The sequence below is a fragment of the Apus apus genome, chromosome 4 (genome assembly GCF_020740795.1).
Source record: "Apus apus isolate bApuApu2 chromosome 4, bApuApu2.pri.cur, whole genome shotgun sequence".
NCBI classification, from domain to species: domain Eukaryota; kingdom Metazoa; phylum Chordata; class Aves; order Apodiformes; family Apodidae; genus Apus; species Apus apus.
In genome coordinates, this window is record NC_067285.1 from 29,167,865 (window position 1) to 29,194,426 (window position 26,562).

Genomic DNA, 26,562 nt, shown 5'->3' on the forward strand with positions numbered 1-26,562 from the left:
TCACAGCAACTCATGTTTGGGGCCCATTTACACCTCCTGTGTGGTATGGTGAGTAAATTAAAGTTAGGCCTGTGTGTGAATGAAAAATGCCTGTTTAACTAGAGGCTGTGAAGAGAGAAAGAGTCTTGGTGGAAATTGGAAGGAAGATTTGTTTGTTTAAAACAGTCATACTGATTTTGGAGATGGAGTATTGGTATAACTGCAGACTAATGCCGCTGAATTCTGCAAGGTGTTTCTGGTGATGCTGATGTGGCTGGATGTTTATACTTATAATCTGAGATTTTCCTGTGTTCAAGTCAGTCTTTATTGTACTACATTCTTGTGCAAACTTGGCATCATAATATTTAATATGAATATTTTCTGTAAAAAAATAAAAAATCTTTACTGGAGTGAAAAAGAGCTCAGGTATTAAATTCATATGATCTCAGTACAATTAAACTGCTTCTTGCTTTTCTTTTATGATGAGGAAACAGATACACAAATGTTACTTGGTGAGGGTAAGTGCTTTCTGACTGATGACAGACACAGAAAATGTTTAATGAATGCAATCTTGTTAATGTACTACAGAATACTAATATCTTCATATTGCTTGGATTTCAGAACATTTCAGGATCTGTCCAAACAAATGGATATATCTTATGGTACAGTCAGGGATTCAGCAGTGTATGAATACTTTAAAGCAAAAGGGACAAACCCTTTGGAGCAGGATAACACGTTTGCTGAACTGTGGAGGACTATCAGTAAGAATAATGGGGCAGATAATTGTGTATCAAACCCTTCTGAAGGCATCAGGAAGGTAAGACTGCATCACAGGGGTTTTTATTTAATTTTTCTGTGGTATCAATGTTGCTTGCATGGAGTTAATAATATTAAGTCACAGGAAAGCAATTACATAGCCATTTTAAAACAAAAAATCCCTATCTAAAGTTCCTTGTAATAACTCAATGGCAGAAAAGTATCATATTTTGGAGTAATGATTTGGAACTGAAGTCTCTTACCTCTGCCTGAGTCTTCAGTATGTAAGTCCTTCTTTGGATCTGATCATAAGGTGTCTAGGTTTCTTGGGAGCTCAAAAAATACCATTGTGAATTTAATTCTTTATATTATCCAGGTACTGACACTTGTCCTTTGCTTATTTTAGTGTGTGGGGTTGTTCTCTGAGTTGGTGGATTGAACATTCTGGAAACATAAGTAAGGTTCAAGGAATTCACTGATCATACACTCATTTCTCGTAGAACAGCAATTTAATGCAAATTTTTTCTATGTTTATTTCAGACTTTTAAAAATGCACATATTCTTTCACATTTCACCCTGCTTTCACCTAACTTTTATTTCTCTTGGATATGACTACACTTTTTTTTTCGTGTGTGGAACTGAGGATGGATGTGGAATACAAAGACTGGTCTGTAACAGGCTGGGATCCTACATCCTTGTGCTGAGACCTGTGATCTGGTTCAGATCATGCAAATGCAAACATCCACAACTTCTCACTCTTAGTCTGCCTCTCTTGTCTGCTTCCCATCTTGTAGCTTAGCAAAAATAGTAAATAACATCAAACCACGTGTCCAGGAGTACGGCAGAAGGGATGCAGAAGTAGTTAATGAAAGTTTAACATGCTGTTCCCTCAGAGAAAAGTACACTGAAGAAATATATTACTACTTTCTTATGCTTTTGTAAGTGGGAAATAATAAAATTTGGGGGGCTTGGGTTTATTTTTTTTTCCCTTGAATCTCTGAATCCTCTTCTGAAAAGTCAGAGGGAAAGCACCCAATGTTTACTGGTTCTTACAGTGCCAAAGGGATGTGAACACAGTAATACAAGCCATCCCATTCCCAAATCAAAGTCCTTTAACGTGAGATTCTCGACTGTTTGTGTTATACAAAAACTCTTGTGTCTTGTCAGCACAGGAGTATTTAGTCAATAGATTTGGTTCACCCTGTCTTTTCTCCCATCTCCCAGCTGAGCTTTCCTAAAGCTGTCTGCCCCCAGCTCAAACAGCCTTTCTTCCTTGATACAAGGTAGAGCTCTGGCAGTGGCAAAGTCTGCAATGTGTTGATTTTTTTTAATCTGCTCAATGCTTTATGAAAATGAGGCCTCTGTTTTGAGAGACTTTGTTAGCATTTAAAGGAAGTAGAAGTGGAGACATTAAATACTTTTCTATGTACTCTAGTATTAAAACCAATAATAAAACAGTTTACTTTAGAAAAATGCACAATATTTTACTTTTTTATTATTATTTCTTTTTTACGATCCTTATGTTAGTGGATGATCTTTAACCATGAGATTGCAAATACACTTATTCTGTAAACCTACTGCATGCTGCCATTTATGATAGTTAGATCTGCCTAAGCCAGAAATATAACTGTAAATTGGCAGGCTGTTTAGAATACCAATTATATTGTCTGTATGGAGCTGGCAGTTCCATCCCATCTATGTGATAATAACTTCTCCTATTAAGTTTGATTCCAATAATTGTAGGGTGATTTTTATGTAACTTGGTCAGGTCATTCAATTAATGTCAACAATAACCAAATTTACTTCAGTCCCCAACACTGACCATGGCTGCTATTTGATTTGACATCTACATACATTTGCCTTAATATTTAATAACATTGTCAACTAAACTGTGGTGTTTATAGTTTAAACGTCACTCATCCTAGCTCATTGAGCTATTTGAATAAACAAGTTTTTCCTGTTAAGTTTTATGGCTAGAAATGCTGTTTTTTCTAAAGGAGAATGGATGTCAGGCAAGGATATGTGGCTTCCCATCCATAAACACACACTGCTGCATGGAAGAGATGTAAATGTATTTTATAGGAAATGGGAAATCTAAATCTCTCTGGCATAAAAAGATCCCTCAAACATTGTTCTGAATGAGGACTTGCCCAACACAATGCAAAAGAGATCACTACCACCTTTTCTCCCCTTTCCCCTTTCCCTTTGATTTAGACAGCACCACAGATCAGCTGCAGTTACAAACAGAGCAATGCTGCTTCAATGCAAGACAGAATAGTGCTGCTTATTTATGGTACAGGCAGATATTTCAGATGTTTGTCTCTTTTCCATTTACCTCTCCCCATTTCCCGGAGATTTTCCTAGCCTCTTTAATTGCCTAATACCAAAAGGATAATAGTGGAGGAATGTCCTGGAAGCTTTTGTGGTGTTCAGTTGCCATGGCAAAGGTCTCCCTTCAGACCCAGCACAGTCCCTGTACCCACACTGACCATTTCCCACTGTCAAGGCACAGCTTTTGCAGTGCTGGTAGAGCCATTAATGCACTGCAAAGTCATGTTAGAGACATGGTCCTTGCAGATGGGAAATGTCCTCCTATTCATAAATGTCTCTGCACAGTAGAAGAGGAGGTTATCAGACAAATCTCCAGTCCATACAAAATGTTATTTTGCCACTTGAGTGTTCTGGTACAGGTGAGGATTGACTTAACACTGTGGTATGGAAAGATTCTTTCTGGGTCAAGCTCCAGCCAGGATCCCCAAGAGCATGCAGTGGGTAGCTCCTGCTGTCTTATACCAGGTGGACACTGGCATTGGAATAGACACATCTCTAAGCCATTTGTAAATCTCAGCAAACTGTTTGCAAAATACCTGGGGGCAATCAGTTCTTCAGGGTAATTATTAGTTACCACAACATATGTAATACCCTGTGGGGTTTTTTTCCACTGTGGGCAGTCTTTTTTTATTTGAACAAATGAAGTTAGATGATCCCTATTTATTGCCTTAGATATATATGATATATATATATACACACATAGGAGAATTATACTGTTACTGTATTTTTTTGAAGTCTTGCTTTGGTGGAGACTGTTCCCCTGTGCAATCAATTTGGAAACAAAATTACTCTGAATCCTTTCATTTCTTGATCAAAACCAAGTACAGTACAAAATATGAATGTGTCATTGATTTAGGTGATGGTGCAGTAAGTTTATTCCTTCCCTTTTTTGCTTCCTTCAAAAAGTTTCTTTCCCTTAATGAACACTAAACATTAAATCAGAGCATTTCTTGTTGAACAGTCACCTCTGTTCATTTTTGGTTTGAGAGTAAAATTAGTTTAAATATTCAGTGAATAGGATTCTTGTAAACTATTTTTCCAATGGTTTGTTGTCCACAATGAATCTTCTGTTGTGAATTGTGGTTGCTTGTCCATATGTTTTCATGGGTCCTTATAAATTTCTCCATTTCTTGACCCATCAGCCTTTGGAGTGAAAGCAAATTACTCCTTAAAGCCTGAATATATTACATCCTTTAGTGGCTCCTTCATTATATTAATTTTTAAATCATCTGAACAGAATTAAATGGCATGTTTTCCTTTTATTAGAACTGTGTTGCTTCTCTTAAATCACTTTCTTATAGATAATAAATGTTATCCAAGCATGTTTTTGAAGTATTCCACTAATGCCAATGTAAAGGTCACTTCTTGATATTTCTGTGGCACCAGCCATATAATAGGATCAGCTACAGTGACACTCCATTCTGGCAGTAAATTCATGATGAATGTTACATTATTCTTGCACTTTTGCCTTTAGTATGGTAGCCTCTTCATAAGTTTCAGATAAATCAGATATATTAGTGGTTAATCAGCAATTTGTCTTTTTTCAAGTTATTGTTATTTCTTACCAAGCTTTCTTTGAAAACCCACCATTTTACCACCAGTAAGCTAGGACCCTTTGAACAATATTCTTCCATCTCCCTCCATGTTGAAGAGTGACATTATGAGGTTGTTTACTGCTTTTCTGAAGTATTACTATTCTCTTTGTGGTCCTTCTTATATCTAGGAGACAGTCTTCCTTGGCTTTTTTCATTTTTTTATGATTGTGAAGAAGAAATATTTTTAACAAATTTTGCCTAGGGGGTTCTTTTTTCTTAAATCTGTTCTTTTAAACCTCTTCAATCAAAGGTAAATCTGGTGCCTTTGGTGCAAATAGTTCCTCCACTTGGGTGGAATAAATGAGTGCTGCTTTGGCTGAATTTCTCTTAAAGAGGTTTTTGAAAGTTTAACCAAGCTATTTTTGTTTTGTTCTACAATATTCCTGCATGCTGAGAGTTGCAATTAGGACACAGCAAAGGAGCAAAATGAGACATCCAATAAAAGTCTAAATTTTAGCTGCTCATTCTGTGTTTCATTTCCATCATACTTTATTCAAGCTCTTTTACCTATTCTCAGCTGGTATTTGCCACATTTGCTTTTACCTCTCTCTCTAGATATTATCTTTGCAATGATATCTGGTAACTCGAGCATTTTCACCTTATTTTGGGCCTTAAAGCCACACAATGCAGGCTTTAGATGTCTGACCGGTAAATGCAAGTGTCAGAAGATATGGATCTTTGCTGTATTGTGGTCATGGGTAGGTACATCTTTGACACATGCTGCTAGGGAGCCTTGACATGTTTCCTGCTCATACATCCCATGGGTCAGTGCCAGGTGTTTCCTGCAATTCTTAGTCTTCCTACCTCCAGTACACTTCTGGCCTGGAAGCTAAAGGGTGTGCACATGTGTGTTCACACATTCCTTCATGTGACAAAAATGAGAAGTTTAAACTACTTTTAAAAAGCTTTGATTTTTTGTTGAAAGTAGATATCAATTTGGTTTTATTTGGCTATTACTGCTTGCCTCAGGAAGATATAAACATAACTCAAACACACATATATATGTGTTGATTATGTGTCCTGTACATGTGTTTGTCAAAGTCTGTAAGTTTTCCTTTGAATGAAATAAATTATACTGCTGAGTTGTCACAACAGATATTACAAGGATCTGAAGGATGCTGAAATTAGAAGCAACTAAACATTTGGTCATAAGGAAGACTTCCATGCAATGAACACAATAATAGTACAAGATCTTTGCTCTTCAGAGAAGAAAATTACACAAGTGGAAGAAGTTTTGGAAGAGACAAATCTTCCCCTAGGAAAAATTTTTGGAGATTCTGTTTTTGGCAAGCAGAGAGGGGAAACAGTTGTAGATCCAGTATTTCTGGGAGCTAAGAATTATGCATAACTAAACATCTAAAGCTCAGATTCCTGTTTACCCTGAAATGATCAGGCCATCAGAGAAATAATGTTCTACAGATGTGATGGCACCGGATAGAACTATTTATGTAATAAAATACATATAACTGATATGAAGAGACCTGGTAGACTTTGTTTATTGATGACTTACAGTTATAGGACTAACATAGGACAGCAACATTGCAAATACAAGAGAAGTAGTCCTTGCCAAAAGATCTGCTGTCTGACATTGAGACTGAGTGTACAAAGCTCATCTATATAAAATACAGAAAACTGGAGCTTGAAAAGTAGAATCAATAGTGTGATTTTTCTCTAGGCATTGCCTTATAATTAAAATTGAATATTTGAGGAAGACTGTTCCTCAAGTATTACTAAGAAAAAGATAAGGAATGTATGACATTTTGTCAGTGTTCTTCTTTTAAACTGTAGATTTGAAAAGATGATTTACAGAGCAATTCTGTAACAATTGAAAGATACAGCTATTTCAAATAAATGAACAAGCATATAAAAACCCAACAACTAGAAAGATACAAGACACGTTTTAGCATAGCGATTTAGGCCAAATATTTTCTGGGTCTCCTCTATCTGTACATCCACCAGGCAAGTTTTTGTTCTTTAATAACATAGATTTTGAACAAATTCTGTGTGCGGTAACAAATGTTGTTTTCTTTGGTTTCATGAGCACATATTTTTAATGCACTTGAACTTGGACAGATTTTCATCATAGGTAGCAAAAGCCTGTGTACTCTTTACCATAGAACACAACCTGCCTGAGAAGTGCAAAAACTGGGCTTTTGGTAGCACTTCCCTGCCAAGAACACTGGTTGGAGTACTGCTCATTGCCTGTTGTCCCCAACCAGGTAGGAGGCCTGCCAGCCTGGATGGGAAAGCATAAAACATGAATTATTAAAGCCCATCATGGGAAGAGCAGAGGGGAAGATGCAAAGATTTATGGCTAATAACCCAGTTAGTTACGGGTACATGATTATTCAGCAAATACCTTTGAAAAGCATATTTTAGGCTTCCAAAAATGTGGCTTGCTGGCTTATTATAGGCTCAATATAGATGCCCTAAGGAATCACTATCTTGCCATCCTTATTTTTTTATGCATCATTGTCTTAGGTTATAAAGCCTATTCTGGCTGTCACATATAGTAAAGAGTGATTTGGCTGTTCCTTCCTCCTTCGTACCACTGTTCCCAGTTAGGTAGACAGCCAGGTACAATATTACAATGCAGATATGGGAGTCTTGCTCTGGTCTGGTTTCATACAGTGACATTGAAGTGAGAAATATTTTATGAACAGGCTAGTTGAATAAGTTGTGTCAGCTCAATGCATGAACTCAACAGTAAGAGTTCTGTGCTCGTATTTTAATAACTCCTGTAAGGTTGCTACTCTAGTTTAGATTTTATTAGTGTTTTGTACTAGTACAGAAATAGTTGTCTGAGGCTGTATACATTAATTGCTGTTGCTCTGGGCTGACCAGGGTGATGGCAAAGGAGAAACTGGGGACAAACCCACAGTGGTAGCATACCCTTAACAAAAGATTATTTTCATATTGTCATTTTAAATCTCACCAAAGAGGAAGGATATAACATTTTTACTGTGGTTTAACTCAGAAGCAAATGTGTTTGGGGATGTATAATTGCCTTGATGCAGTTACCAGGGAAGGGGGGGAAAAAGAGGTGGATTGTAGCAAGAAGCTTACAGAAAATCGAGACAACAGACTTTTAATCTTTGTTTCTCTGAATCCCACTCACTAGACGATAACTCACTCATTTGACTTACCGTCGTGTTTGAACAACTGTCAGGGACTTCAGAAAGCTATGGTTTCTATCAAAGCATGATGAAGTAAAATTAGCTTAATTGCTCAACTGATAATTCAAATACAATAAAATAACTCCAGGAGTCTTAGAGGCTTACAGGGGAATTCAAAACTGAGCTTACTCAAAAGTGGAAAATATCTGGAAGGATGAGCTAATTCTGTGTCAGAGCTGCAGCCATTTACCAGGGGAGCTTGGCGATTCAGCTCCCATAAAAAAAACCTGAATGCAGGACTGCAGCTCCCTGCCTTCCTTTGTTCTGACCTAAAGAAAGATCTGAAATCACCCCAAATTAAAACAAAACAAAACACAAACAAAAAGAAGTATTGGAACACTACACTCATCACTACTCATTTATTTGCATTAGATGTTCCAACCCATCTGTTCCATGGTTTCTCTGTATGTTCACTAGAGACTTAAAAACATAACACTTAAATATATTGGGAAACCAATTATTACTTTAACAACAGCAACAAAATTATTAATTTCTTCTTTACTGAATCCCTATTCAGAGATGTTTCTTGCATCTTATGTTAAGTAAGGTGATTTACATTCAGAGTATGCACTGGGTTTGAAACCAAATTAAGGCTGACATTTCAGGACATCTGTGGTAGGTGTGTCCTAAAATAAAACAATACTTGTCTCAAAACTGAGATAACAGGAGACGCTGGTGACTCTTTTTACCTGTGAAAGAAAAGAGGAAACTAAGCTCAGAGCATGCCTTTTGTTACAGGACTAACACAGCTCTTGGAAGGGGCTTTGCTTATTTACACATTGATATGAGGAAAGCTGTACAGTTGCCATTTTGGTGACTGTGACAAGTAGGAAGCACCACTTATTGCTCATTCAGTACCCATCTAGTTACATGAATGTATGGAACCAGTCACACTCCTGCTAATCCATGTCTCCTACAAAGCACATATCAAATTTAAGCAGCCAATGCAATAGCTTTCATTTATAATTAGTTACCTGCCTTACCTACACTTACAGTTGGCTACATTATCCTATGTATTCCTATTAAAAATGGAAAACATTTTTGTAAGGTTTGATGTTGATGAGGTACTGCTGGGAGGGAAGAGTTTTAGAAATGTATTAAGATGTTGGAGGTCTACAGACAAACTGTGACCTAACGAAATACAACTGTGGAGTAATGACAAGCTTAGAGTTTGCTTGGTTTTTATTCTACCTAGAAATGTAGCTTAGCTTTGATTTTGTTGTGTTCATGATGTATTCACAGGCAAAAAAGGGAAACTATGCCTTCCTGTGGGATGTGACGGTGGTGGAATATGCTGCGCTGACGGATGATGAATGCTCTGTGACAGTCATTGGAAACAGCATTAGCAGTAAAGGATATGGAATAGCACTTCAGCACGGAAGCCCCTACAGAGATCTTTTCTCTCAGAGGTAAACAGATGCAAAAGTAATTTTACAGGATTCCTCTCTACAACCACCAAGGCATCATCTAATTTGTTGCTCCCATTAATTTTGGCAATTACTGAATACATGACAGTAAGTGATAGCAGAAAGGTTATCAGTTCAAGTTTCAACAAAGCTCCTACTTCTGTTCCATGTGCATCTGCTTAGGGAGGAGGGGACAGGAGGTTGTGTGTGGCCTCACACCTCCAGGCAGCACTGCCTCTAGCAAAAAAAGAACTGATATCCTCAGAGCTTTGTATGAGCTTAGGGGGAGGACCAAAGAGAGATTTTGATTCATGCTGTTTTGCAGGCTATTAAGCAATGTGTTGCTCCCTACAGTAAGCAAGTAATAATGCCCTAGTATATCCCTTAGGGTGGAAGACAGGTCCAAACCTCACAGTGGCACAGGAAAACAAGAATTGCTGAGTATTGCATGGGATTGCCAAGACTATGCCACTAAAAGACTATGCCATTTAGTGATCTCTGAGCTATCAGCTGGGAATATATATATTATTTTTTTTTAATGAATGTGCACACTGAAATGAAGACATGCAGTTGTGCAGGCATGTGTGGCCTTAGCAGAAGGTGAGCTGGTGCTCTGCTCCAAGCAGGGAGCTGAAGCAAGATTTCCCAGTCTTGCTCCTTCTTTATAAAAAGGAATAAAACTCCAGCTGCATAACAAGAGACAAAGCTGCCTCAAGAGAAAAGACTGTTAGTAAACAACTAAAACAGTTATCAAATCCAAAATGAATCATTTATGGAGAGAAGAGAGACTTCATAAGAGGCAAAACAATGATTAATTAGCAACTGTTAACACAGTAATTCAGGCATGAAGTAAAAGCATTGAAGTAAAATTCTTCTGAATAAACTACATTTGCTGAAGTAAATTAGTTGGTCGCTGCTTAAAATTATTTGTACTAAGTTGCACAGAAATAGTAGCATGTTTAGTCTGACTTGATTTTGAAGTTGGTGTGGGAGAGCAGCAGTGGAGTGGGTTGAGCATTTTGCTAGTGGGACAAGCTGTTGCAGCTGAATGTAGCCAGACCATCCGTGACTAACTGGGTGATTTCCCTTGGAAATGCTTCTTGCATTCTTGCAGAGGAATTTTTGACAGTCTCTTCTTTCTCTAAAGTAACCCAGTGGAGTTTACCTGCTGCTGTGAGTAGAAAGAAATCCTGGTGTAATGGAGTTTCAGATGAAGAATTCTACACAGTGGTGGTAGTGGGATGGAGTTTTGAATTGTGAGATGGTATATTTAAGAGTTACATGACATACAGTAAAGACTAAAGAGCTGTAAAAAAATTATCATTGAAAATAATACTTGTCTTTTGAAACTTCTGCAGGATTCTAGAGCTGCAAGAAAGTGGAGATTTGGATGTTCTTAAACAGAAATGGTGGCCACGGATGGGACGTTGTGACCTGAATAGCCACACCAGTGCACAGACAGATGGGAAGGCGCTCAAGCTTCACAGTTTTGCAGGCGTTTTCTGCATTTTAGCAATAGGCCTCCTTCTTGCATGTTTGGTGGCAGCATTGGAGTTGTGGTGGAACAGCAACCGTTGTCATCAAGAAACACCGAAAGAGGTCCATAACTTTTATTCTTATCACAATTAAAAGTAGAAAACACAAAAGAAAGAGAGAGCGAGTGGAAGTTGTGGGATTTTAGGTGCTCTCATAAAATAAATTTGATTAATTTTGATGTGCCATACTAAGCTTTCCATATAACTTTTTGGGTGGTTGTTTCTAAAAAAATAATAAAAAACCGTATCTTTTGTGCACATGAAAGGTGCCAAACTTACAGCCCTGGAGACTAAAGTCCTCTATTTATTTATAGAGCAGATACAGCATGGGCAGCAGCAGTGCAAACTTCCCCACATTGCCCCACCAATGTGCCTCAACCCTGACCTGGAGAGACCACCTTTAGGGGTAAGAGAGTAGTTCAGAAACATGCCCTCGGCCTCTCTGCCATGAACGACATGGAGGCCCCTCACAGGCACACAGTTGTGCCACCTGTGGTAATGTTTTCTGTGGTCTGAGACCCCCTCCATTGGCTGTGAGAACCATGTCCATCCTCTGCAGGCTGTGCAGCAGTGGGTAGCTGTTTTCCTTCATGGCTGACCTAGGCTGTTTGAAGAGGTACACGAGCAATTTAAAATAAACCAGCTAGTTATTAGTTGAATAAGCCATATTGCCATGACACTGTTTAAATGCTTACTTTATTTTGAAATCAATTTTATTTCTAGAAGTAGGAGCCTCTGAGTAAACCAACTTTCATGCCATATTTTAGCTAGGAAAACATCTGAGAATTTCCCAGGTTTGAAGTTTTCATGCACAGCAGCTAGTGAGAGTTAGCGATGCTATGACAGAATAATCAGTCCATACTCAGATCTGTCTTGCATGAAGCCTGTATTTCTTTACATAGATTTAAATGTTTAACAAACTAACCTCTTGTAGTTTTGGAGATACTGAGGCATTTGTAGGTGCTTTCGTCTTGGAACAGATGTTTGTTACAAGCAAATGAAAGCAGTGAGCTGCTTTGCAGCTGGAAAATAGTACATAGCCCATCAATTCCAACCTATTTTTCTCAGGTTTCCAGGAGTACTAATTTGTGTACCTATCACCTGTAAGCTGTTCTGGCAAATGGGATCTGAAGGTTTATGTTACAGTCTGTAATGTTGTGGAATACTTATCAGTAAGATTCCATTCTCCTGAGTTCCCACTTCTCCCATCTGAACTCACCCATCAAGTGCTTGGTAATAAATATCTGTTCCATGTTTGTGGGACAAAGCTGCAAAATCACTTGCCTGTGGCTCCACAATGTACAGCAGTGAAAAGGAAATGTTGCTGAAAGTAAATCATGTCTCTGTGCAATGCAGCACTCCAAAAGCAGGCATAGGGAGAGCACAAGTAGGATCTCTTACTTGTAAAGAAGCTTTCATATGAACAGAAGTGCATGTTTAATTGGTTAAACGCATTTTGCCCTGCTGCCTTGCAGAAATCACTGCTGCTGTAACCCCAAAGGCCCCACCCCACATTCACATTGCTGAACCCTAAACCCTAGCAGCAGGTCCTTCACTGCTCACTGTGAAAGCCTGGCAGGACAAAGGGCAGGGATCTGGTCTGAAGTGTCCTCAGGCTATGTGCACAACCATTTGTCTTGCCATACTCTGCAGTGTGTTCCCCTCTGTGCTCAGGGACTCGCCTTTGTGCATCTTTGTAGAGATGAGAATATGCCCCAAAGGCAGTTTCACACCAGTAAGGAGTTTTAAATGCTTGGTTTCTCTCATCTCTGAAAAAGGATCTGTCTTCCTAAGTTTAAATATTTTGCTCGTGCCCTTCATTTCTTTTTTTTTATATCTGTAAGAAGGATTATTATAGATCCCTGCCTACCCTATCCTGTCTTTTCTCCCCTTCTTATCCCTCTCCTCCTCCTCCCCCGTCCCTCCAGTGTGTTCTCAGTTAGGGTTGCTCTGCACGTTCTTTTTTGCAGTTTCTTTTAAACTTCCATTTTTAAAAATTATATTGAAGTTACCCGTAGGGTAAAGATGTACTCTTGAAGATCACCTGCGCGTGGGGCTGGGTCCAGAGCACAGCCAGTCTGGGGTTAAGGCAGGCGAACTTTGCTCGGGTACAGCAGGCACACAGCAGGCGTGCTGTCCAGAAAAGGTGCTGCCAAGAGAGGGAAGAGGCAGCGGGAGCCCTGGCACAAGCAGGTGTTGAGGTTGAGCGAGAAAGTGTGTGGGCAGGGGCTGCGGGCAGGGGCTCCAGCGCCAGCAGCTCCAGCCGCGCCCTCGGGCCCCGCCGCCTCCGCCCGGCACGCGCCCCGCCAGGCGCTGCCGCCGCGCGCCGTGTCGGTTGGCGCGCTCGCGCCGGGAGCGGCGGTTACGTGCGGCGCGGCCCAGGGGGGATGGCGGCCCGGCCCAGGAGGTGGAGCCCCGGGACGGAGCGGGGAGTGCGGGTACAGTGACCGGAAAATACGCTCGGATAAACTCACAGCCGAATATAGCGGATATTTTATCGGTAGATTAATAAGCCGAGGTGTTTTGTTTATGTGCTCCTGGCGAGGAGGGGTTAGCGCCAGACGGCTAATGGCTGCTGTCATTAAGAGAGGAAAGCCGGTCTCAGGTGGTGTGAACTGGTTGAGGATTTCTGACGTGTTTGGGAGAACCAAGTTTCAGAACTTCGGAGTAGGGCTGAGGGGAGCCAGGAGGCCCGGGGCTCCCGCCGCCTCGCGTGGGGAGCAGGGGAGCGGTGCTCGGGTCTGAGGGCAGAAAGGGGGTTTGCTTTCCAGGAGGAGTGCGTTTGGTCTTCCTGGCACTGCGTTACCCAGCATTTCTACAGCAGCAGCCATCATAGCTGAGCTGTGGCATGCAGAGCATGTACAGACCATTAAATCTGCCCGATAGCTGCATTCCAAACTCCTGCCCAGCCATTACTTCAATAACAGCTTCAAACTTGAGTCATGCTGCTGATTTGCTTTTAGAAAGGCTTTGGCAAAACACAAATGTTGTGATACTACTTAAAAATTGTGGGAACTGTGTTGTCTCCTAGCCGTTTTCTTCCATGAGGTGCAGAGCTTGTGGAGGTCATGGAAGGGGCTGATTTTCTTGCAGCCTGAAACGAATCTTTGGTGTCGCCTCATGCAGAAATCACCTCATGAGGCGAAGGACCAGGAGGCGGTGTTTGGTTTCTGTGGCCCTAATCCTCTTAGAAGCTTTATAAAACCATTGTAGAAAGTGACAGTAAATTCAAGGTTGAATGAGGAGCAATCATAACTTCTGGGGCTCTTGTGTAACAGTCTCTCTTTGGCTTGACCTACTTGGTGGGCTGTATCCTGCCAACAATTGCCAACTCAAAAAGCAGAGATACTGGGAAGATGGATGCACAGCTGCTCTGTCAGATTTATGACAGGGCTAGACGGCCATGCAGCTGGCTGGGGAGAGATAATTTTTTAATTTTTTTTTTTTTTTTTAGAGACTGTTGTGTTGTATGCCAAGGGTCTGTCAAGTCTGTGACTGGAAGAACTTGCACAGTCTGTGGAGAAATGTCTTCAGATGCTGTTAAGATGTTGATATTTGCCAGTTCATTGTCTTTTCTTCTACTTTGTATCCTATGGCTTTTGTGGAGTTTAGCTTGAGCCAATACATTGAGGTGTTCAAGGACTCAGATGCCTGTGTGGTATAAATCACAACTCTTAATTAGAATAAGTGTGAGAAGTGCAGTGTTAATTATGGAACTGTGTGGAATGGGAAGCCTATCATGAAACCTGCCAGCATAACTTAGACTTTGACATGATGATCTACATTCATAGAGACTGTATAGGCAGAGTTATGTGTCCTTATTGACAGTTATGTCATCTGGAGACTCATTTCCAGTTGGGTTATTTTTTATGAAGAAAATCTGCCCCATCCAATTAAAAAAAGAGTGTTGTTTCTATCCATTAAGTAAGCTCGTTCAGATAAACTTCCAGGAAAGATGGACTTCGTTTACTTTCCCACAAACACACTTGCCATTTGTTCACAATTCTAACATGCAAGGAATAGTGAAATTTCTTGCTAGAAGAGTGAAGGCTCTGTTGGTTTTCTTTTTCAAGATGTTGATACAAAATATTTTTATTCTATTTGAAGCATATTTTTAAAAATGTTTCTAATGAGTTCTGCTGTAAGAATCTTAATGTTATCCCTTTTAATTCTTCATGTAATCCTTATCAAATCAGATTAACTAAAGAGAGATTAGCTCCAACATCAGTTAAAATGTATAGCTGCAACACCCTTCTGTATTCTTCTATTAAGGCTCAAATTTGTAATCTGTTGGAAGACACCCAAGTAATGTTTAAGTGCCCTTATTATTTTCTAATTCAGGAAAAATTACATTTGGTCATTTTACTCAAATCAGATTTTCTAGAATTTATGGTCATCCTCTCCTAATTATTCTCAATAGCCAGCCATTCTATACCCACAGTGAAATTTAGCCAGCTCATACATCTGTCTCTGTGTGTTAAACTCTTGAATTTACATGGCTACTACTCAGCCTGCAATACTGATACCTAATCTTTTGACTTTGTTAAGTTTCAGAAATTTGGAGAGTTGTAAATCAAAAAATGAAAATTAATATTTATTCTGGAATCTCTGTTCAGTCAGTCTGTATCTCCTTTGAATAACTGAGCAATCGGATAAAAGTTATTGAAACCATAGAAATGTTAAGCTTTCAATAATTATCTCTGATTTCTATATAATTTCATGTGAGTCCTGTGCATTTATTTTGTGATATCAGCAAGCTGTAATATAATTTGGATCATTTAACTGCCAAAGGCTTCAGCACACCATCAGGTGGTTGGTATCCTTTATTCTATTTGACACGCTGAAAGACAGTTTTCTAATCTTTGCTGTCATGATGATCAAGTGTAGCTGCTTACTGCAGTGGACTCCCCAGCATCCTCTGTGCTTTATTGGCTGTGTCTTTCTGTGATGTACTATTCCCCTTGAAGATTATGACTTCTGAGATCTCTTCAGAACTATTAGGAAAGCACTCCTAGGTCACCCACATACTAGACTCCAAAACAATAAAAGCTTAGAAGCAAAGATAAAATATATTATTAATGGTAAAAAAGTTGAATTCCCAGACTTTTTACTGTCCACAAAGTGTGTTCACTAGAAACAAAGAAATAGGCAACCCCACATCAAAGAAAATTAGTCACTTACACAGGATGATTTTTTAGCTGGGATTGGATACTTATTGCATCTTCCATAAAATGTAATATTGATTCACTTGCTGTTGATATAGCTCTTGAAATACAAAGTTAGACTGATAGCAATGGTATCTTGATATCTTGGTTTGATTCTTTCTTAGCTCAGATAATATCTATTATAAATTAGAAATGTGTTTTCTGCAAACTGGCTGTGCTACTCCTCTCAGTGTGTTTCAGAAATGACCCAATGTGTTGGCAATTTCATGCATGAAGATTTTTTGATTTTCACTGGTTAAGGAATAGCATTTTCCACTCCTGAGTTGCTACTAGTCATTGCCTCATAACTTGTGTCAAATTTATAATTTATTAACACAGTATTTACAGCTTAATTTGTGATTTCTTAACTTCTTCATGCTTCTGCAAATTAATTTTATTCAGTAGACTCTTCACTTTTCTGTTCCCACTTTTTAGTTTTAAATTATTGAAAGGGGGGAGCAGCAGCTGCTCAGATACTGTCCAGAGTGGGAACAGACTTGTGTACCAGTAATAGCATTGTATCATTCCTGTTTCCTGCTACTTGTAGCTTAACAATTTTTAAATGTTACTGAATATCAGGAAGTCTAGACTCCGCAATGCTTTATTGCTCTATAGAATAGTGGAAGGTAGCAAAAATATTCTAAAATATCACAGCTATCTTGGCAGTATGCAGTATGCAGGATGCAGGATGAAAGAAAGAAAACCTGTGTCTCAGTCCAGGACAGCCTTGTATGATCTGCCTTAAGTTCCCATGTTCAATGATATGCAAATTCCAGCCTACCTCAAAACCCCATAGTTTCAGCTTTAGCAGTAGTGAAAATTGTTATTAGAAGACTGTGATAACCAGTGTAACTTAGATGAATCAAAATTTGTCACTGTTAAGAATTGTGGTTTGCACCATATTCATCTCCCTTCAGTTCTCCAAGCAGATTTTTCCATGGCAATTGAGGCTTCCATACCTTCAGCATGGTGTCAGCAGTGTTGTTTTTGATTATTAAAGCTTTCACCATATTTTCACTTTCTGTGTCTTTTTCTTTGTCACTTCATTTACCTTGTGTCCTTTCTGGTGTTTTCTTCTTATCTGACAATCTGATTTCTCCTGGGATGGTTCCTTTTGAGAGTGAAAGGAAACATGAGATCATCAAACTGATATTTTATTTTCCCTTCATTGCATGTCCTCTATATTTTATCTTGGTTTTATTTTAAATTATTTTTTTCTGTATTTTTATTACATGTCTGAAATCTTTGTACATTTTTTGCTCAGTTGCATATAAATGATAATGTGTTTGTACCACTGTATTGTATTCTGCTTCTCTAAGAATAAATAAAGTTTTTTGGGGAAAATAAATAATGCAAACACTGGCAAAACAATGCATTTTAATGCCATCTAGAAATTCAAACTAGCTTTGAATATAAGAAGCTGAGAAACATCATTGAACTAGCATTTTTAAATCAGCAAAGTGATGTTAGGAATCAGTCATCCCTGAATGCAAAGTTTACTGTTTCATGATCAAGTACAAGCTGGAGGAGTCAGTTAAATTTAAAAAAAAAAAAAAAAGGATATATTATATTAATTGCTTGTACAGAAAGCGATAATAGCGGGAAGCGCATCTTAACTAACTTGGTGTTGGCTTTTTACATGAGTGAAGAAACAATATTTTCTCTATAAAGGCCCTAGCAGTGAAGCAGATAGTCTGTTATCTGGTCACAGTGTGCTCCTGCAGAATCCAATGAAATCAGTCAACTCTTGCTATTGATCACCATAGATTTCAGTCAAGGCTGTAATGGATTTAAAAGTGACTTGTCATCCCCATGATTAATGACACTGGACTCAGGCTTCTGCTACCCAAAGCAGTATTACAGCATTTGAGTTTGGTTTCTGTGTATTTCCCTAGCTTCAAAGAAGGGATTTTTGTGTTTGGTTTGTTTTTTCTCTGTCATGTAAGGAAACCCTGCTAATGAGATTCTTAGGATTATAATCTGAATTTATTTTGCATTAACCGTAAGGAGGAGAAAAAAATAAAATAAATGAACAGACATAAGGTGAAAAAAATGAATGTTGTCATGCAGGGAAATCAGAAAGAAGCAACTTACTTTAAGTTCCAGTTTGGAAATGAATTTAAGTACTTGCTTAAGTTACATTACATCACCTGTCCAGAGAATTTGTGTGGTTACTCATATGCTTGGCCTGAGCTTAAGTATTTTACTGAATCGGAGCCTTAATGTGTCAGATTCTTTTAAGTTCTTCACACAGTGTTTACAGAGCTAATGTTTGTATATTTTATCACAGCCTACAGTGGTATTTTAAAATTGACTTTTTGAGGGGGTATTGAATGTTCAGTAATAACAAAATCACTAAAAGTTTAAAATAAAAAACCATGAAATATTACTGTTTTCTCAATATCTTTTTTTACATTTTTGTGATTTTAGAAAGAGCTTTAGGCCTGAATTCAACTAAGCATTTAAACATGTATGTAAAACTAAGTAAGAGTGTGATCCTAATCTGACCCAGATCACCCAAACACTTCCATTCATTTTAGTGGTGTAGGATCAAACTTAAGTTGCTTTGAAACAACATGTGTAAAGAATAGGGTGGAAGTTACACTGAAGTGATTTGTTGAAGATTGAATTTACTGTAAAATGTGTCATAAAATGGTTTGGGTTGGAAGGGATCTTAAAGATCCTCTAGTTCCAACCCCCCTGCCATGGGCCGGGATGCCTCCCACTAGGCCAGGTTGTTCAAAGCCCTGTCCAGCCTGGACTTGAATTCACTTTCAAGGATGGGGAATCCACAGCTGCTCTGGGCAACCTGTGCCAGTGTCTCACCATGCAGGCAATTTATAGATCTATAGATTTATAAAACTATTTATCCATTGAATTTAAATTGTTTTATAATACCTGAAAGAACCTGTGCTCAATATTAGCAAAATATTTAGGAATCAAAGGCACTGATGTTGTGGAAAGTTTATTTTTTAAACTTGATGGTTTGTTTGTGATTTTCCATAAGTTCAGAACAATATTTATAAGTACATATATACAAGAGACATACTTGGATTTACTCAACAACTGCTATTTTTCTGGAAGTATTCAGTATCTAAGAGTTCTCTTCTGGGAAACCAATGGCCAGATTTTTATTAAGCTGAGTTATTCTAATGATTTGGCTAGCCATGTCTTTTCTTATGTCAAAATAGGAGCTTGGGCAGTTTCCAAAATACTGAATAGGGGTGCAGAAACCTTTTCAAAATTCAAGTTTTAATTAAAATATTTGTGGCTAATAGTTAGAAGTAAGTTTTCTAAGGCTTTCATGTAGCTGGAGTGGAGAAGCTTTGCAAGATAGCTATTGCTGAGTCTCAAACAGGTTGTAGAAGCAACTCCTTGTGTCTCCTTTGCCAAATATCTCTTCTACTCTTGGCATAATAGGAAAAATTGGGAACTTTTGGGATTTGGATTTGACTAGGTTGAAATGGTGAAGAAGGATGATGATAGAGCAATCTGTTATGCCTGATGCTCAGTTAGAGTAAATCCAACTGTTACGGGGTAGCGTTGCTTTGCTTTTGGATCAACAGAGTGAAAATTTACATCCCTTATGGAGTAGATAGTAATTTAGGATTTAAATGTTGTGCTAAGCAGTGTAAAGACTTCATTAATTTTTAGTGAGTTTTGGAACAGAACCATTATTTATTTAATCTTTACTTCGTAGAAGAAGAATCTGTCTATTTACAGGGTCATTTTAGATGTAGTTGAATTCTGCAAACACCACCCTCTCCAGGGCAATCCTCTTGGGTTGCAGTGATTAGAATTTGCTATTTCGAACCAGAAGTGTAAGAAGTAAGAAGTATATGTTTGCTAAAAAGATTGAAATACTAATTACAGTATTAGCCTCACTATCTTGATGCTCTTTTTTTCTCCCCACATCATCATTTCACTTTCTGTCTGGAGATGGCCAATGATGTGAGGTTGGGCCTCAGAAGCATGGTGAGAACTTATAATAAACATACAGATAATTGGTTTGTTGTTGAAAATGCCTGCACAGATAAGTCCTTGCTAGTTATCTCCTCATCTTTACCTCCCCTTGAACCTAACCTGTGTGTTGCTGGAAATGCCAGTTAATATAATACATTCAGTGTATGTACAGTAAAGGTTTCTCCGTGTGCAAGTTCTCCTTTCTCCAAAAATAATTCCTTTGCAAAGACATTGGCATGCTCATCAACCAGCACTCATTCATACTGCATTTTGCTGCTTGTGTTGAAAAGTGTTTCTTTGCATTCTTCTCCTATCCTGTTTATTTTTGACCTCATGAAAAATGTGGAAACATACGTATAATGTGAACAAGTCATTAATTTTCTTTGTAATTGAGGTACCAGCTTCTAATGGTTGTGAACTAGGGTTGGTAAGGATTTTAAAGCTGGAATATCTCAGGAGGAGGCTGAATGTCCCCTTTCATATTGAGTAACAAATGAGGATATTATCACAGCCTTTCACCTTGTGGGTTTGAGTCTGCTGTTGGTTGTGAGGAGTAGGCAGTATTTCTCTGTGATTGCACTTCTTCCTGGATTTGGTGGATGTGGGAGCAGATCCCTGCAAGAGACTGTGGGGCTACCTGCTGTCACCTGATGTGCCATGCATGTCCCATTGGTGGTGTGTCCTGCATAATTATTCACACAGCACCATAGCATGCAGGTGCAGCTGAAGGGAAAGAAATAAAAACAAAGCAGATGTTTAGCTGGTTTAAATTGATGTGCATCATCAGCTTCAGTGGCCTAGTGGGAGCTTATTGTCCAGTGCATTTCTGGACAGGGCTCACAGGCATAGTGTACTGTGAGGCAGTCACAGCCATCCTCAGAATTACTAGATGTGGTTTCAGGTTAGATGAACCCAGCCTGGGTGAGGGAGGGGGCAATGCAAGTGTGGGAAGATATGGACTGCTTCATGAAGCTCCTTGCTACTTACAGTAATTTTGTATCAAGTCACTGTTACTTCATTTGTCTCTAGGTTTTCAGTAATAGTTTCTTACCTTCACCAATTATAGATATTTTCTGTCTGTAAGTAGGTGGAAATAAACTTTGGCAATGTATTTAAAATAGTTTTCTATCATGTGCATATGATCTTTGCAGTGTTCTGTTATTTCACACTGCTTTTCACGTTCACTTAGACGGGAAAGAATCTTACTGTCTCTTCATAAAAGTATGTCTGCTCTCTGGTGAAGGAGAGCACCTCCTAGTGAATAAGGTGACCTCTTGTACCTAATTTTTTTTACGAAGTTTTGTTTCTTTGAAGATTGAATGAAATTAATAATACACTGCAAAACTTCCAGTTTTGTATTCTTAACGTTGGGCAACAGTCTGCTGGACATCACTCAACTGATGTCAGTCTCAATGCATTTTTCTAACAGCTGTTTTATGGATAACTTAGTTAATTGCTAATTTAAAAGACATGGTATAGTTTCCACTTAAAAGAGCAGAAGCTTGATTGTGGAGTTGGGCCTATCTATAGAAGTAGTTTTTCAAGTAGACTCCTGAGGTGCATCTGTACTTAACTTCTAATAAGTTACTGTTTTGGTCAAATCAGCATCTATCAGAGTACACTCAGAAACCACTTAGCAAATTTTATGTAACATTAAGTGCTATTTGACTAGGTCAGTTGCCTGTGTTAATTAATGACAGTAAACAGATCATCACTGCATCTGTTTACTCATCTGTCTGCATTTCACTGCATTGTTGACTGTGGAATCTCTAGAATAATGAGTGTGGCACATTGAGTCGTATTAAAAAGTGGTTCTTTGTATTAATACAACAACATAGTGTGTTTTCATTGTTTCGCAGCACATCTATTGCATATATCATTGCTGCTTTTTCTCCTCGAGCAAGCCAATTATGTCTGGTTTAGCCACTTTGTCAGAGCCTCCTGGAATAAATTAAAATTACAGCTTTACATATGTAGTAGTTGCAGTAATGAACTTGGGTGAATACAGAATTTCAAAATAATCTTAAACAAATGCACATATGCAGAGCTGCTGCTTCTTTTGAGCCTGTGATGTCTGACACCCTATGGACTGGTAGCTGAGTGGAGCTGTGGGTTGACACTGAGCTAAGAAGAGAACAGCCTGTGGGTACCCGAGCATGGAAACCTTGCTGTTTTCAGTTTTATTTCTCAGCTTTGTTTTTCAGTTATGTGGTATGTCTGTCTGTGCATTGAAGTGACTCAGACACTTCCTTTCTGCCTATCTGGGTACATGTGTGCCTTCCAGCAGTCTGTGTCTTGTGACCGGTGATACTTGTGGTTTTGAACATACGTTTATGGGTTTCAGAGCATGTGACCTGGTCAATGTTACAGGAGGAAGTGTCTGTCTGAGGCTAGGCCTAGACTGAAATTTTGAATCCCAGTCCTAATCACAGACTTGCCTTTATTGTTTAAATCATTCTTTCATAGAATGAAAATGTAATGTTAACATTTATGTTTTGGTTTCATTCTCTCATTGAAAGATAATCCTTCATGTCGTCACCTAAGACAGAAACAAATGAATAAGAAGCACAGAAATGTGCCATGATTGGTTAGTTAGTCTATATTACTTCAAAAGATCTCAGGCATTATTTTCTTCGTAACTCCTGAGGGTTATTAAGAACTGCATTAACAGGCTTTTAATACTTGGCACAGTTACCAGCATCTGACTGGGAGGCACAGATGCATTCATAGAAGTCCCTCAGTGGATCTGCCTGTCTGCCTTATCAGTTACATTTCTGAATTTTTAGCATTTGTTATTTAGGGTCAGAACCATCAGTCTTTTTCTCTCTAGTCTACTGTGGGTTTATTTACATGTGTAGGATGCAGATGCAATTATCACAGCATTGACATAGTTTTAGCATCAGATTTCTGCAGATACCCAGCCTTCCTTTTTGAGCGTTTGTTAGCGAGATGTTTCTTAAATTTGATAGTGTTAACTGACTCCATACCTGCCAAGTAGTTTCATATTCTTTCACACACTGCCACACATGTTAAGCTAGGAAAAAAAAAAAATAATTCTAAAATAAAATTATTCTCTAAATCATCCTGTCTTTATATCCTGTCATAATTTCTGTCCACATGATAAGGCCAAACTTGTTGAGTCCTGAAATGGAGTTGTAGTTTCTTGCAGGTGTGGTCCTGCAAGATAAATTGTTCCCAGATAATTCTGGTGAGAATCCTTCAAATCCCTGCCAATGGTTTGATGGAGTGTGCCTGCTGTCAGTCACAGGCCATTGAACCTGTTGCTCATGGTCAAGTGGTTGGGATGTGTCAGACACGTGCCCTTCATTTGCCCTTCCGGAACACCAGCTCATTGAGCAAGAAGAATATTTAAATTGTTATTTATGAATAAGAAACAAAGGGAACCTGTCCCTGGAGGTAGAGTCCTTACTCCCAAGAGGGCATAATCAAAGAACACTTCTCATGCTGAGCCCCAGTCCACAATTTTACTTCAAGAAACAGAAGTAATTACAATTATAAACTAAATCCATGTAATCCTCTGGTTGTTACACCAGAAATCCTTAATTTACCCAGCTACAGAGTTTATAAAAGAGCCTTGGTGTTATTGTCTGCTTGGTGCATTGTCTGACTTAGTGAATTAAGAGCTTGACAAGTCAGGTACAGCAAGAAGACTTGAAGCAGCTTTAGGGGTTATCTGATCAGGGGTTCAGTGGTCCCTTTCTGACACGAAAGTTTCACTAACTCAGTTTTACCTCATTAGAGGCTTTGGGTGAAAAAGCAGTATTTTAAAAAACACAATTTGTTTCTCTGGTGAGGAAGTTGATATCTCCAGGGTTCCTGGGAGCTTCATTGGGCATTTGATGGATTTGTGATGTAAATGAAATAGGTATTAATTTTCTGCTGATTAACAAAGGAGGTACAATGTGCAGCTCAGTCCTGTAATTGTTGAACAATTGTACTTCATTTGAAATCAATAGGGATTTAGTCTAAGCTCAGAACACAGGTTTGGATTCATCATTATGTAACACTAATTCATTTCCAAATCCAGGCAGAGACATGGTCCTAGAGTAATCTAGAAGTGGTGTTAAATCACAAGGTCGCAATCAAATCTGTAGTTGACCTTGGCTGGAATCAAGGCCTTTGGAGTTGGCTTGATTGTCGGTTTACAGGTGAAAGCAAAGTTGCATAGCAGTGGATACCACTGGAATAATATCATAATTCTTTGTGTTCCACCTGAACACCAGTGTCAAAAAGTCATAAGGAGTGGGTGACAGTGGCATGTTATACTTCTTTTATGTCTCTGTTCCCAGAACCTTTTTGTGTGTGTGTGAATCACAGCATCTGTAAAGCTACTGGTGTTCCATTAATTAACAACTAAGAACACACGGATCTATGGGCAACCAAGGATTACTGGAAAACAAAAGTTTCAGGTAGTCCTGTTTCCTAGGCTGGGATTCTGCCAGCTGCCCAGTCATTACAGGTTTCTGCCAGACCAGGGAATTTCTCTAGTTCCAGGGTTGCTGGGCTTTTATAGATGCTTTGTTGCTAGTCTGCTGTATGTTACACATGCATCTAATAACTACAACTGCAGATCATAGCTGTGATTTATGAAACACAGAGAAATTATATAATACCTTTTTTTATTTGCAATACAATGCTAGCTATTACAGTTCAGTCACACAGCATCCCAGGTGGTTGCCTCTGTCCTGCCAGTTTTGTTGCTTTCCAATTTGAGCATCCAGAATGCTGCACTGAGGTCATAAATAGCCCGTTGTAAGTCTTTGCTGCTCCAGGTTTTAAAGGCACCTTCTTTGGCCATATTTCCTCATGGAAGGTAAAAGATGTTGAGCAAATGGTGCTGAAAGTCCCATCATGATACCACTCTGGGACCCCTAGCCAGTGCCTTCTCAGAAGTTGGTGATGGATTTTCTAAAGACCGGTGTTGCCTTCCCAAGTTCTGACCAGAGATACAAGTTTTTACTAGATGGCATCTCAAGATGACAGTTTATAGTTGGTCATGCAACTATAAAAAACACAAATGAGCCATCCCCTCCCCACGGCTTCCAGAGTAGGTATCTCAGTGCTGTTCCAGTAGGTCAATAGTGTCACATAAGGAACCCAGGGCTTCCTGCTGGGAATGGAAGACCTCTTCACCACTGCAACCCCTGGCCAGTAAACTTTGGCACATGAAGAAGCTCCCCTGGAGTCAGCAAGGCTGTGAGCCGTGTTTCACTGCCATGTTCCTCAGAAAATGCACTGCAGCTACATGAGACAGTGATGACCTGTCTTGAGATTACAAGGTGGCAAGCTGCTCACTGGAATTTGGAGTTCACTTGTTTGCCTGCCATATGCTTTTTTCCCAGCCTTGTGCAAGGTGAGCTAAGAGTGTGTGGGATGTGCTGGTCCCTGGTACCAGCTCCTATTAGCTGAACTAGAGCCATCAATTTACCTCCAAGGGGATGGGATTGACAACATCAGGGCCTTTTTAAGGTTGAGATTGAGCTGGCATTTTCTTCAGCATGTGTTTCTCAGTTATAGATGCTGGGCAGACCTTGACGTTTTGCATAGGCACAGAAGAAATCAAAACGATGTAATGAGTGAAGAGCAGCTCTGGTTACACAGAGGGAGTGGAGGAAGGCTGGATAGCATTTAGGATTGTGTTTGAACTAATTGTGGTTTCTTCCTTACTAGGACAAAGAAGTGAACCTGGAGCAGGTCCATAGACGCATGAACAGTTTAATTGATGAAGACATAGCCCACAAGCAAATCTCTCCAGCATCCATTGAAATCTCAGCCTTGGAGATTGGTGGCATGCAGCCAACTCAGACCCTGGAGCCAGTACGCGAGTACCAGAACACGCAACTGTCTGTCACCACCTTTTTACCAGAACAGACAACTCATGGTGCCAGCAGGACACTCACAGCTGCTTCCGGCAGCAACCTGCCGCTGCCCCTGAGCAGCTCAGCCACCATGCCCTCCATACAGTGTAAACACAGGTCACCAAATGGAGGACTGTTTCGTCAGAGTCCCGTGAAAACCCCGATCCCAATGTCATTTCAGTCTGTGCCCGGGGGAGTCATTCCAGAAGCAATGGAGCCCTCGCATGGAACATCCATATGATGAGAAACAAACAGTAAAACAACCAGCAGAGCTTTTTAATACAAAAATTTAAAAGAAAAAAAAAAAACAAACCCAACAACAAACAACCCAACACAAAAACTCTTAACTTTTTCTTGTATATACATGTAAATAATGAAAGAATGAAGTGGGGTAAAAGTGTATTTTGAATATTCCCAATTTTCGAAGTCAGTAAAAAACAAAACAAAACAAAACCCTAAAATGTATGAATGACTTTGTAAATTTTGTTCTATATGAATAAAAAGGCAAACTACTTGTGATCGTTCTCAAGTGCCAAAGAAGACCAGTTACTGGGAATGAGGGCCGTAAATTTTTTTTCTGTGGATTTAAAAGTGCTTAATGTTTTTTTTTGAGGTTTTTTTTAAGATAAAACCAATATCCATTTATCGCTAGAAAAGTTCACCATGCTCAGATCTCTCCTTTCCCCAAAACCCAATTTTATAGTCAGGATGGCAATTTACTCAAGAGAATTTAACAGC

General features: G+C 39.1%; 1 protein-coding gene across 3 annotated transcripts in view; it reads left to right on the forward strand.

Moving 5' to 3' along the window:
* The window catches only part of GRID1 (glutamate ionotropic receptor delta type subunit 1), a 504,645-nt gene extending 478,304 nt beyond the window's left edge, over window positions 1–26,341 (forward strand). For all 3 annotated transcript variants that reach the window (XM_051617448.1, XM_051617449.1, XM_051617450.1), the window contains 4 exons: window positions 601–796; window positions 9,080–9,246; window positions 10,602–10,842; window positions 25,637–26,341. In XM_051617448.1, coding sequence (XP_051473408.1) covers window positions 601–796; window positions 9,080–9,246; window positions 10,602–10,842; window positions 25,637–26,065 — 1,033 coding nt within the window. In that variant the 3' untranslated portion in view covers window positions 26,066–26,341. The remainder of the gene's footprint in view (window positions 1–600; window positions 797–9,079; window positions 9,247–10,601; window positions 10,843–25,636) is intronic.
* The last annotated feature ends 221 nt before the right edge of the window (window positions 26,342–26,562 follow it).